Source organism: Rissa tridactyla, chromosome 9, assembly GCF_028500815.1.
Source record: "Rissa tridactyla isolate bRisTri1 chromosome 9, bRisTri1.patW.cur.20221130, whole genome shotgun sequence".
In the NCBI taxonomy this organism is placed as follows: Eukaryota; Metazoa; Chordata; class Aves; order Charadriiformes; family Laridae; genus Rissa; species Rissa tridactyla.
This window is the reverse complement of record NC_071474.1, coordinates 36,276,149-36,285,623: the sequence shown is the minus strand read 5'-3', so window position 1 is coordinate 36,285,623 and position 9,475 is coordinate 36,276,149. Positions and strand designations below refer to the sequence as shown.

At 50.0% G+C, this 9,475-nt stretch overlaps 1 protein-coding gene across 3 annotated transcripts; it reads right to left on the bottom strand.

Annotated features, from left to right (window-relative positions):
* Window positions 1-1,631: 1,631 nt before the first annotated feature.
* RAB39B (RAB39B, member RAS oncogene family) lies at window positions 1,632-9,113 on the bottom strand. 3 transcript variants are annotated; one of them, XR_008468423.1, is made up of 3 exons: window positions 8,836-9,113; window positions 2,940-4,640; window positions 1,632-2,240 (listed from the first exon to the last, which is right to left on the bottom strand). XR_008468423.1 is itself a non-coding variant. In XM_054214231.1 (2 exons), the coding sequence occupies exons 1-2, from the start codon at window positions 9,048-9,050 to the stop codon at window positions 4,214-4,216; spliced, it is 642 nt and encodes a 213-aa protein (XP_054070206.1). In that variant the 5' UTR covers window positions 9,051-9,113; the 3' UTR covers window positions 1,632-4,213. The 3 variants fall into 3 exon arrangements, 1 of the variants encoding a protein (XP_054070206.1); XR_008468422.1 differs by having other exon boundaries at window positions 1,632-3,552; window positions 3,689-4,640; XM_054214231.1 differs by having other exon boundaries at window positions 1,632-4,640.
* Between the last annotated feature and the right edge of the window lie 362 nt (window positions 9,114-9,475).

The window sequence follows — 9,475 nt, the reverse complement described above, 5'->3', positions numbered from 1 at the left end:
GGAAGTACCTGGGCTTGGCTCATCCGTACGGTTCCTGCAGGGCCGTACTGTTTGTGCCAGGGGCTTTGGCTGTAGAACGAAACATTTAGATCCCATATATTATTTGACTAACAAGTACCTGCCCCCTGCTACACTGTGCTGCGTGTGGGGCTGCCCTCGCTCCCTTTCTTTTCAAGAGCATCAGCAAAGCCGTGAAAGGCGTCTGCAACACCTCCTGATTTCTCGTGCAATTTTCTCTTTGCTTTGGATTAATGAGGTCCCCACAGGCGAGAGCGTGCTCCCCCCTCCCTCTGGCTGGTCCTACGGCAGCAATCGCCTGCCTTTGTTGCGCACAATGAACTGTCAAGTTAAGCATTTCTGCACGAGCAAAATAAGTACTGTGTGCGACTGGCAATGACCTAATGCTGGGGATGGGGGGTGACGGCTCAGTAGGTTCAAAAGGTACCTGGCTTGGGGGAGGGGGGGGATGGGAGGCGGCTCTGGCCATCGTAATGCTTGTTTTGGGTGGTTTTCTTTTGTTTGATATGAAGCAAATAAAAAAATAAACACCACAAAAAAAACCCCCAAACTCACAGACAAGAACTGAAGCTATCCTATGACTGATCCTCGTCCACTATTGCTCTGTCCTTCACTATTAAGTCTTTGTTACTTTGAGTAAGAACAGGCAGTTTGCAGGTGTTGTTTTGGCTCTTGTGTCACTAGTCCTGCCCGCTGCTGAGCAAGGCCTCCTGGAGGGGCTAAGGCTGCCTTTGGTCGGGGTTTTCTGTTTTGTTGTAGAATGGCCAGTGTTTCCATAGCTGCGCTGTCTTTTCCCAGTGGGGGAGCTGGCTGGTTCTGAAGGTGGAAGCATTGGGCCTTCAAAGACATATAGCAGGTTATTGCTGAGCCAGGCCCCGTTCGGCTTTCAGTGGTGGCGGGGGTACAGAAGTGGTACAGGTAGTGGATCGCTCACTGGTAAAGAATGGGGAAAGGGAAAGGAAAAAAAAAAACCCCACCACTTGTTTCTTTACAAGTTTTAAATTTCACATTATCACATAGTAACCATTTTGCTAAATACAAGCATATTTTTCAGTCACATACAGACAGCTAAATACAGCATTATTTTCACATTTCGTTACAGTGCATAACAGAAAGCGAGGAAAGTGTATAGTACGCTTTTATTCTGGAGGTTCTGAGCAATTTCAATCTAACATGCAGATTGTTTTTTAAGATGTGGTAGAGACCACAGAAAGTTAGCTTTTTCTCTTTTTTTTTCTTTTTGTCCTAGCGTAAAAGAGCTCCTGACCTTTATCCTGTGAAAGGTATCACCTTCTGATTTCCCTAAATCCCTCTTGCACTAGAAGTCAAAGCATTAAAACCAGTTGTTAGAAAAGAATTCTTAGCATATCCTATAAGTTCTTCGTCTTAGAAAAAACATTCCAAATTTTGTACAGATGAATCTACATTTGCTATATTTTAATAAGCTGTCTAGAAAATGCAAGGAATTAGAAAAAGATGTGTATAATGATTTCTCTATCATTTAATATAACCATTTATTACCTCTAAGTAGTTAAGACTGTGTACATTTTCTTCTGTACTGTTCCTCTTTAGAATTACGACACATATTTTTAAACTGAAGATTTACTCTAGAGGCCTGAATGCACTTACTGATTTAGGCTTTCTGGAATTTCTCTCTGGGAGCAATAAAGGGGAATGTCCAAAACCCATTAAATAAAATATTGGCTGTCTTGTGAAAAATGATCTTTCCTCTGCTGGCCAGGTTCCTGCACAGAGAATTAAGAATTTTACTATTGTTAAAACACCGTTTGATCCAACGTCTAGCTGCCATGAACGTTGCACTCCAGCTCTGCCACCCTCAGCGAGGCAACCCAAGACACACCTCAGCAGCAGCCGGACCCTGAACGACCGAAGCGGTTGCTTGGGGGACTGCCCATGGTACGAGTGCAGAAACCGACCCTTTTGTACTTGTTTGTCCCTGCCTTTGTGAAAATGCGACTAACAGACCTGGTCCCAGCAAACCTTGCGCTCTCCACTGGCGTCAGCCCATGAGAGCCCATGGCAGCCCAGCTCCCGTGGGCTCTCTGCATCGCTCTTCAGCTTTCCTTACCTACAAAGAGATTTTGTAAAGGGATTTTTGTGGGTTTGTTTTTTTCTTACCTTCAGGTCACTCAACTCACCCACAACTGAATCTGCCTGGAATTCACTGGGCTGTACCACGTGCCTTTTGATACATTTACAGCCTGTTGAAGAGCGATCGGGGTTAGCAGTGACGAGCTTATTGAAAGGTGCTAGGCCATTGCCACCCTCCCTTCTTAATTTGCCACCAGTGCCCTCCCAGCAGCTGCAACACCCCCTGCAGAGCCCAGGAACTGAAATTGTTCCTGGAACACTGAAAATAAAAAAATGTTATTCATTTTCAGGGTTTTGTTTGTTGGTCTGGGTTTGGTGTTTAGGGTTTTTTACAGCTTTACTATGGAAACCACAGGGTTTTTTTCTTCATACAGGCCTGCCCACGTGCGGCAAACTGTGAGACCAGGTTCAAAGGGAGAAATAGTCTGAACTCAACAATCAAGACGACCCACACTTTTATAGATGGGGTAGCTTAAAAGGCTTTAACAAGTATTTTATTCTTCTCTACTTAGAGGCGTAAAATCAAACACTAGATGCTTCCTGTGTTTTTTCCCTAATCCCTCCCTCCTGCCAATTAGCAGTTTGGCATATAAATCTTGCAAACTCAAGTTAAAAAAAAATCATCACTATAGTTTTGTTTGTTTGCTTTTAATAGGCTGAAGTTTCCTAATTTGCTACAGCAGTTACCCTGCTGCACTTCAAAAGCTTAAGTTAAAACTTAGCGGAAGCAAAGCTTTAAATGGCATTCCCAGAAAACATCTACCTACATCTAGCTTTTGTAGCACGGCTACCATCCCATGATGACCAACCTGAGATGGATCCTCTTTTGTCAAATTAAAACATGGAGGAAAACAATTTTTGCTCTTGAGCTTGTCTTGTGGCTTTCCTTTCCCCCTGCTCAGACACTCCTGTTGTGTGCTCCTCCTCGCCAGTGCTAGTTCTCTTCTTCCACAGATGCCAAGAAAGAAAATGACACTTTAACAGCAAAAAGTACTGAGGGAAGCTGTTGCTTTCCATGCTGTTTAACTTCTTTAAAAGCAAATCTCACCTTTTAGGATGTTTGCTGCACCTGAGTTAAGCTTTTCAAGTTTTTTTTTTTTATTATTTTGTTGGGGTGGGTTTTCCCCCCTCCTTTCCATTCCTCCTTGGGACCTGGCTGGTAAGACACCCAAAAGGTCAGCACAGTGCTGTCAGTGAGACAGAAATGTTGGCGCGTCCCATCTGGCTCCAACACCCCAGCCTTAAGGTATAAGATATGAGGACATGGTTCTCTCTTCATGCTCTTGAGCACTTAATTCTATTGGAAAGCCCTGAACGCAGGGTACTTGCAAGGTACTCACCTAGGCAGTAAATGCACTGAATAATTACTACTGGAGCAGGAGTTGCCACTTAGAATCCCAGTTCAGCACAGCAAGAAAAGCACTGGGGGGGGGGAATAATTCGAATTTTAATTACCAATCAAATAACTACTGTTTTCCTCTTTTAAGTCCCACAGAATATTCTTTGCTATGGAACTAGGTTCAAGAACATAAGAAAGAAAATTCAGAAGTGTGCATACCATGTCAGTAAACTTTTCCTGTGGAGGTGGCCTTATGAGGAAACGGTATCTGTGCTGCCTTTCCACCTTCCTGGTAATAAACAGCTGACACAAACGAAGATGTCCTCTTTCCTTCCCACTGTCTGCCCATTTGTCACACTAATGAAGTATCCATACTGTGGCTTCAATACCCAGCATGGAGCTATGGATTTACTCAAAAGAGGACATGTACAGTACCCTGGCATGTGCCAGCCCATTCAGCTCGCTGTGTACTCTCCCCTGTCTCCTGCAGCCCCTCATTTCTGCTTCCTGTCTCCTTACAACATCTACATGCACCCTCACTCACTCTCCGTTAGGTTCGTAGCCCCCAGCTCTGCAAGGTTATTTGGAACAGAACATTTCTTTCCAGGGTCTGTTCTGGTGTCCAAAACAACGTGGGAGGCTGTTCACAACGGGAGTGTTGCTCTCCCTTCTGTCACACTGAGTTCACTTAGTAAAGTACGTTTGGTTAGTAGAGTTCATCACCACTTGCCTCACTAGAAGAGCTCAGCACAAGCATCGCCTATCTGATTTCACCACTTCTTCTGAAGAGTGCACTACGTTTGGGACAAACCCGCTCTTTACCCCTTCCCATCCCTCCTGGATTGAAATGTCCCCCCTTTTAACAAGCTCGTATATATCTCGAGTCAGATCAGTGAAGGCCTTCTCCACGTTAATGGCATCCCGAGCTGAGGTCTCAATGTACTTCATACCATATGCAGCAGCCAGTTTCTCAGCCTCATGCCTGGTGACTTGCCGCTGTGTGTCAAGGTCACACTTGTGCCCTACCAAAACAAAGACGATCTGGTATGGCTGGACGTGCACCTTGGTCTCCTCTAGCCACTCGTGGACGTTCTGGAAGGACCTGCGGTTTGTAATGTCAAAGAGGAGGAGTCCGCCAACCGAGTTCCTGTAGTAGGCTCTGGTGATGGACCTGGAAATGAATGAGCCACAACAAAAGTCTAAGTTACAGCTGTTTGGGAAGAAAGGCAGAGCAACTTTCACATGGGGTTTCGGTTGTTTGTGTGTGTCTTCTGATTATTTTTTTTTTCTTAAGCCAAACATAGGTCTTCTGAACATAGACCTTTTTTTAAGAAAGCAGCATTACCACCAGCCCATCTGCCCTGCAGAATACAGGGCAGAGAGGCCATTCAGGCAATGTCTTAGCACTTTTAGCTTGTGCTCTGTAGAGCTTGTCATTGAAAAAGACACTAATCTTGGCTTAAAGTCTTCATCCTTGGGTAACTGCCCCACTGATTTATTGCCGCTCTGTTCAGAATCCCCGCCACCATTTTTGGTCTCTTATTTTCTATCATGGATTTCTGCATGCCCTTTGCTGTTAGTCTAAAGAGTCCCATCCCCAGGCTCTGAATACCTTGTCTAACCCATTGGTTCAGAAGCACTGTTACAAATCAAAGGATTCATTTGAAACCGAACACCCACTCTCTGACAGATACATAAAAGAAGGAGGTTACAGATCTGGAAGGCAGACCATGGGGTCGCAGCTCCCCTCCGTACAGCCAGGGCCGTGGCACAGGGACATCCACCGACCCCTACACCTTCTCCCACTACGCCACTGGTCAAAACAATGGCACACACCATTACAGCTAACGCACTAACAGGGACAGCAGTCTGACCTCCCGAGTTACAGCAAACCGACACAACGGCTTCCCAGGGGAGTCTGCATTACCGTTGGTCTTGTTCCTGCCAAATACTGACAACATTAAACAGTAACCAAAAAGACCCTGGAACCATGGGCTGAGGAATGGAGTGCATCTTCCACAATCTTCCGAGCAAGGGCAGACTTCAACGCAGGCAGAAGCAGCACATGAAATCAGCTAACATGGGGCAATGGAGCAAAGCCGAGGCCATGAGGCTGAGCAGAGCTACAGTTCCGTGACGACTACACGTGGAAAAATCAAGAAGCTCTAAAACTGTGGTGTTTCTGCAAAGTCATGGATTCATTCTAAATCCAGAAGCAATGATCGATTTCAGTCCCTGGAGGAATTCACACTCAGGCCTGAACTTTCCTTGCTGGGAAAACATAAGCGCTGCTGCATTTTTACCTTGGGACAAGTCCTTTTTTTGGACACGCAAGACTGTTGTTAGGGGTTACTTGGTCCTGTAGTATGTGTAACTAGTGAAACTGCCCCAGGAAAGGATGAACTGGAGTTTTCAAGGATTGCTTTATCAACAGACATGCAGTGATGGGTGAAAATCCACAGCCAAAACCGAAGAGAGCCAGAAGAGGGGGAAAAAAAAGATAGTTGGCTGCATTTGGATAATTTCTTCTCTCCCAATTATCCAGCTGAGGGACAACATTAGCTCTGCACATTTGGCACTGAGGGAATTAGATCTGCCTTTTGCTATCTAGCCAGCTGCAAACAGATATCGGCGCTTTGAATTCACCCCCACACTGTCACAGGCATTTCTGCTTCTCCCTTGTGTTCCACACCATCAGCCCTGGCTCCTCCTGCCAACATCAACAACGCCTCAGGTACTTCTGAAAGACGTGACGGGATCTAAGCTGAATGCTGCTTTGAGGTAAAGCTGGCTGAAGGGCCCAGTGCCTTTTCTTAAAGCCTTTTCCACAGACTGTTTTCCTTATCGACCCTCAGGAAGCAAACTATATTGCCTTCACGTTGTGTATCACTCCCCAATTCCGTTCCAAGACTCCTACTTTCCCTCCGGCCATGCTCATACATGCTCAGGCAGAGAAGTCGGGGATTTGCACCTATCTGGCCAAGTTTTACAATAAAGGTATTGCCTCTGTCTGGGAACTGCTCTGTAGCTGTGGTAGGGACTCTTGTACGCAAGGTACGCGCCTGTTTGTTCGAGTCCTCCCCTCTCAGCTGAGGGCGAGCTGCCGGCTGAAAGGGAACAGCTCTTCTGTAGGTGGTGGTACACAATTCCAGGGAGCGAGGGCTGCACATGCTATTGCTTTTGTTAGCATTACACAACACCGCATTTCAGACAGGGAAATCACGGTTATCTGAGCAACCAGAGATGGGCAAAACCTGCTGGATGCAGGAAGAATTGGAGCCTACTCTTCTACAGCTCCAAAGCAGCCTCAACGCTGCCCCAGGGAGCATGTTTTGGGGCTGATCTGGCAATATAGAATGGCATATGCTTAACTGTAACTTAAGCCTTGACTGTACGGAAATTGCTTCTAATTTATGGAGAGTGAAAGAGCTCACAACAGGGGTCAGGAAGAGCTGAAATGTAGCACAGCTGCAGACCAGAGAATGTCAATAAGGTATCTTCAAAATAACTACAGAGGTTTCTTCCTTGTGGGGCAGCGGTTAAACTAGGCAAAGCAAACTGGAAACGCTCAAGACCGAGAACTCTGAAAAATCGGAGCTTATTCTTGCAAATTTCCTTCTTAAGAAATTCCCTGTGCTAGGACAAAAAAGTTTAAGGGTTGTGGAGAGAATCTACACCATCGTGCTTCTTGCCTATGCCCCCAAGTCTGAGAGGCTTCAGCTTATTCCAGTAATAGCTACATTTTGCCTTTCGCCAAGAAAAAGAGCTTGCAGGAGGAGCCCAAGAGCTGCCGTCTTTATGGGGCATGATTTATCACAGGGCTTAATGGTGAATTTGAAAGGGACAAACCCAAACAGACTTTTGTGCCTGATTTTTTTCATACCTCAGAGTGCACCATAAAGGCACCTGGGTTTGCTCGCTTCCCTCTAGCTTTTCACATTGGGAATTTAAGACTGCAAGGGCATTTCAAAGTTGCACGATGTGTTTTTTTTAATGTCACTCACTCTTCCTGGCTTTGAATGCTGCTGCCCATCGGAGCAGTGCAGCCTGCCCTTGTGCTGAAGGTCGCCTGCTCATCATCATTACAACCCAAGTGCCAGGCCGGGTCAACCACCAGCACTAAGGGTAAGCAGCCTCCAGGGCCCCAAACTTCCCAGTGTGTAAAAGAAAGGAAATTGAAGCCATCCAACAGCTTTTGCCCTTCACAGCAAAGGCAGAAGCTGGGGAAGGCACCCAGGCCTGTCTTCTACAGACCTCAGCCCGAGATCCAAAGCTGAAAGCTGATGCAACTGCAAGCAAAAGCACCTCCTCTCGCAGCAGAATAAAGCACCAGCTCCTCACCCTGAAAGGCTGCAAGGTAGCAGAAGAAAAAGCTGTCAGCGGATCAGGACCGACGACTGCACATCCTGGGCCAGATGCCAGCGCCACAGATGTGAAGGAAGGCAGTGAGAGGGGTGAGGGTAGGGGAGGTTTCATGTATTGAATGAAACCAAAACATTCCTCAGGCAAGTCCTTACAGCACAGAAGTAGAAGCTGTGTGAAGCCGCGCAGAGATGTGGAGCAAGGAAAACGCTCCCGGAGGGAGCAGGATGAAAGAGCGGGCGAGGGTTGAAGATGCGTGAAAAATATCAGCAATTGGGAGGCAGGGAGCTGAAGGTACGCTCACAGCCCTTCCAAATGAGCACTGTCTGAGCAGCACGCGTCGCCTGACACCACCAGCCCCCCCCGGGCCTGCTCCAGCCACCACTGCTGGTTTTACCATACAGTTCTGCGGGAAACTCTTGGCATGGTCCCACATGCCGCTTTTATTTTTCCTCATCCAGTCTTGGTTACTATGGCCGAACCTCTCAAGCTGTTTGTGCCGGTGCAGCGCTCGGCCTGGCACTCTCCAGAAAGCACCGTCCATCCCTGCGCAGCCACAACCACGGGCTCGTCCCGGCCTTTCTCTGCCCGACGGACAGCTGATGTCTGCTGTGGCCGCAGAGAACCAAACCAGGTGTGCCATCCGCCGGGAACACCCTGGTCACCGCCTCTGCGCCACGGGGGAGCCGCGCTCTCCCTGCCCAGCTGCAGCCCGTGATGCACAACTCCCGGCTGACGGCTGTAAACATCCCCGCAGCCCCGGCCCCTTCCCCTACGCATCCCACACATCCCACACATCCTACATGCCCTATACATCCCACACTCGGCCATCTCGGGGTGGACACCATCCCCGGATACACAAAGCGGTCGCTACGGGGGAGGGAAAAAAAGGCAAAAGGTGCAATTTGACTCTTCTTTGTCTCATTCGCCAAACGCCTGGCAGGAGGAGGGCGCCGGCCCCAGCCCCGCAGCACCGGCCCGCCCGCCCCCGCCGCCTGTCTCACCGGAACCGCTCCTGCCCGGCCGTGTCCCAGATCTGCAGCTTGATCCTCTTGCCCGGCTCGATCTCCACCAGCCTGGAGAAGAAATCCACGCCCACCGTGGGGTCGGAGATCTGGGCGAAGCGCCCCTCGGTGAAGCGGCGGATGAGGCAGGACTTGCCCACGGTGGAGTCGCCGATGACGATCAGGCGGAACTGGTAGAGCCAGATGGCCTCCATGCTGCCGCCGCCGCCGCCGCCCGCCTCCTCAGCGCCCGCCCGCCGCCGCCGCGCCGCCCATGCCCGGCCCGCCGGCCCGGGGGCGCCCGCCGCCGCCGCGCCGATCGCCCGCAGGGGGCGCGCCGCTAGGCCGGGACCGCGGCGCCCCGGGGGCCGGCGGCGGCCCGGGGCTGGCCCCCCTCCGCGGGGGTGCGGAGGGGCCGGCCCCGCTGTCTTGCGCCGCGGCCGCGCCGCTCAGGCGGGCCCCATGGCGGCCGGCGCAGGCCCCTGCCCGGCACCCGCGGCCCCGTCACCGCCGGCGCATCCCGCCGAGCCCCGGCCCCGCCGCCGAGATGCTGCGCGGACCGCGGGGCCGGGCGGGCGCCGGCCGCCGCCTCAGCCCTGCCGGCGCGGCCCCGAGGCCGCGGCACCGGCGCTGGGGCCCG

Excerpts from the sequence above, each read along its gene's own strand:
- RAB39B (XM_054214231.1), bottom strand. The coding sequence starts at position 9,050 with ATGGAGGCCATCTGGCTCTACCAGTTCCGCCTGATCGTCATCGGCGAC. Across the intron at positions 4,641-8,835 it reads GCCGGGCAGGAGCGGTTCCG|GTCCATCACCAGAGCCTACT; the intron begins GTGAGACAGGCG and ends ATTCATTTCCAG.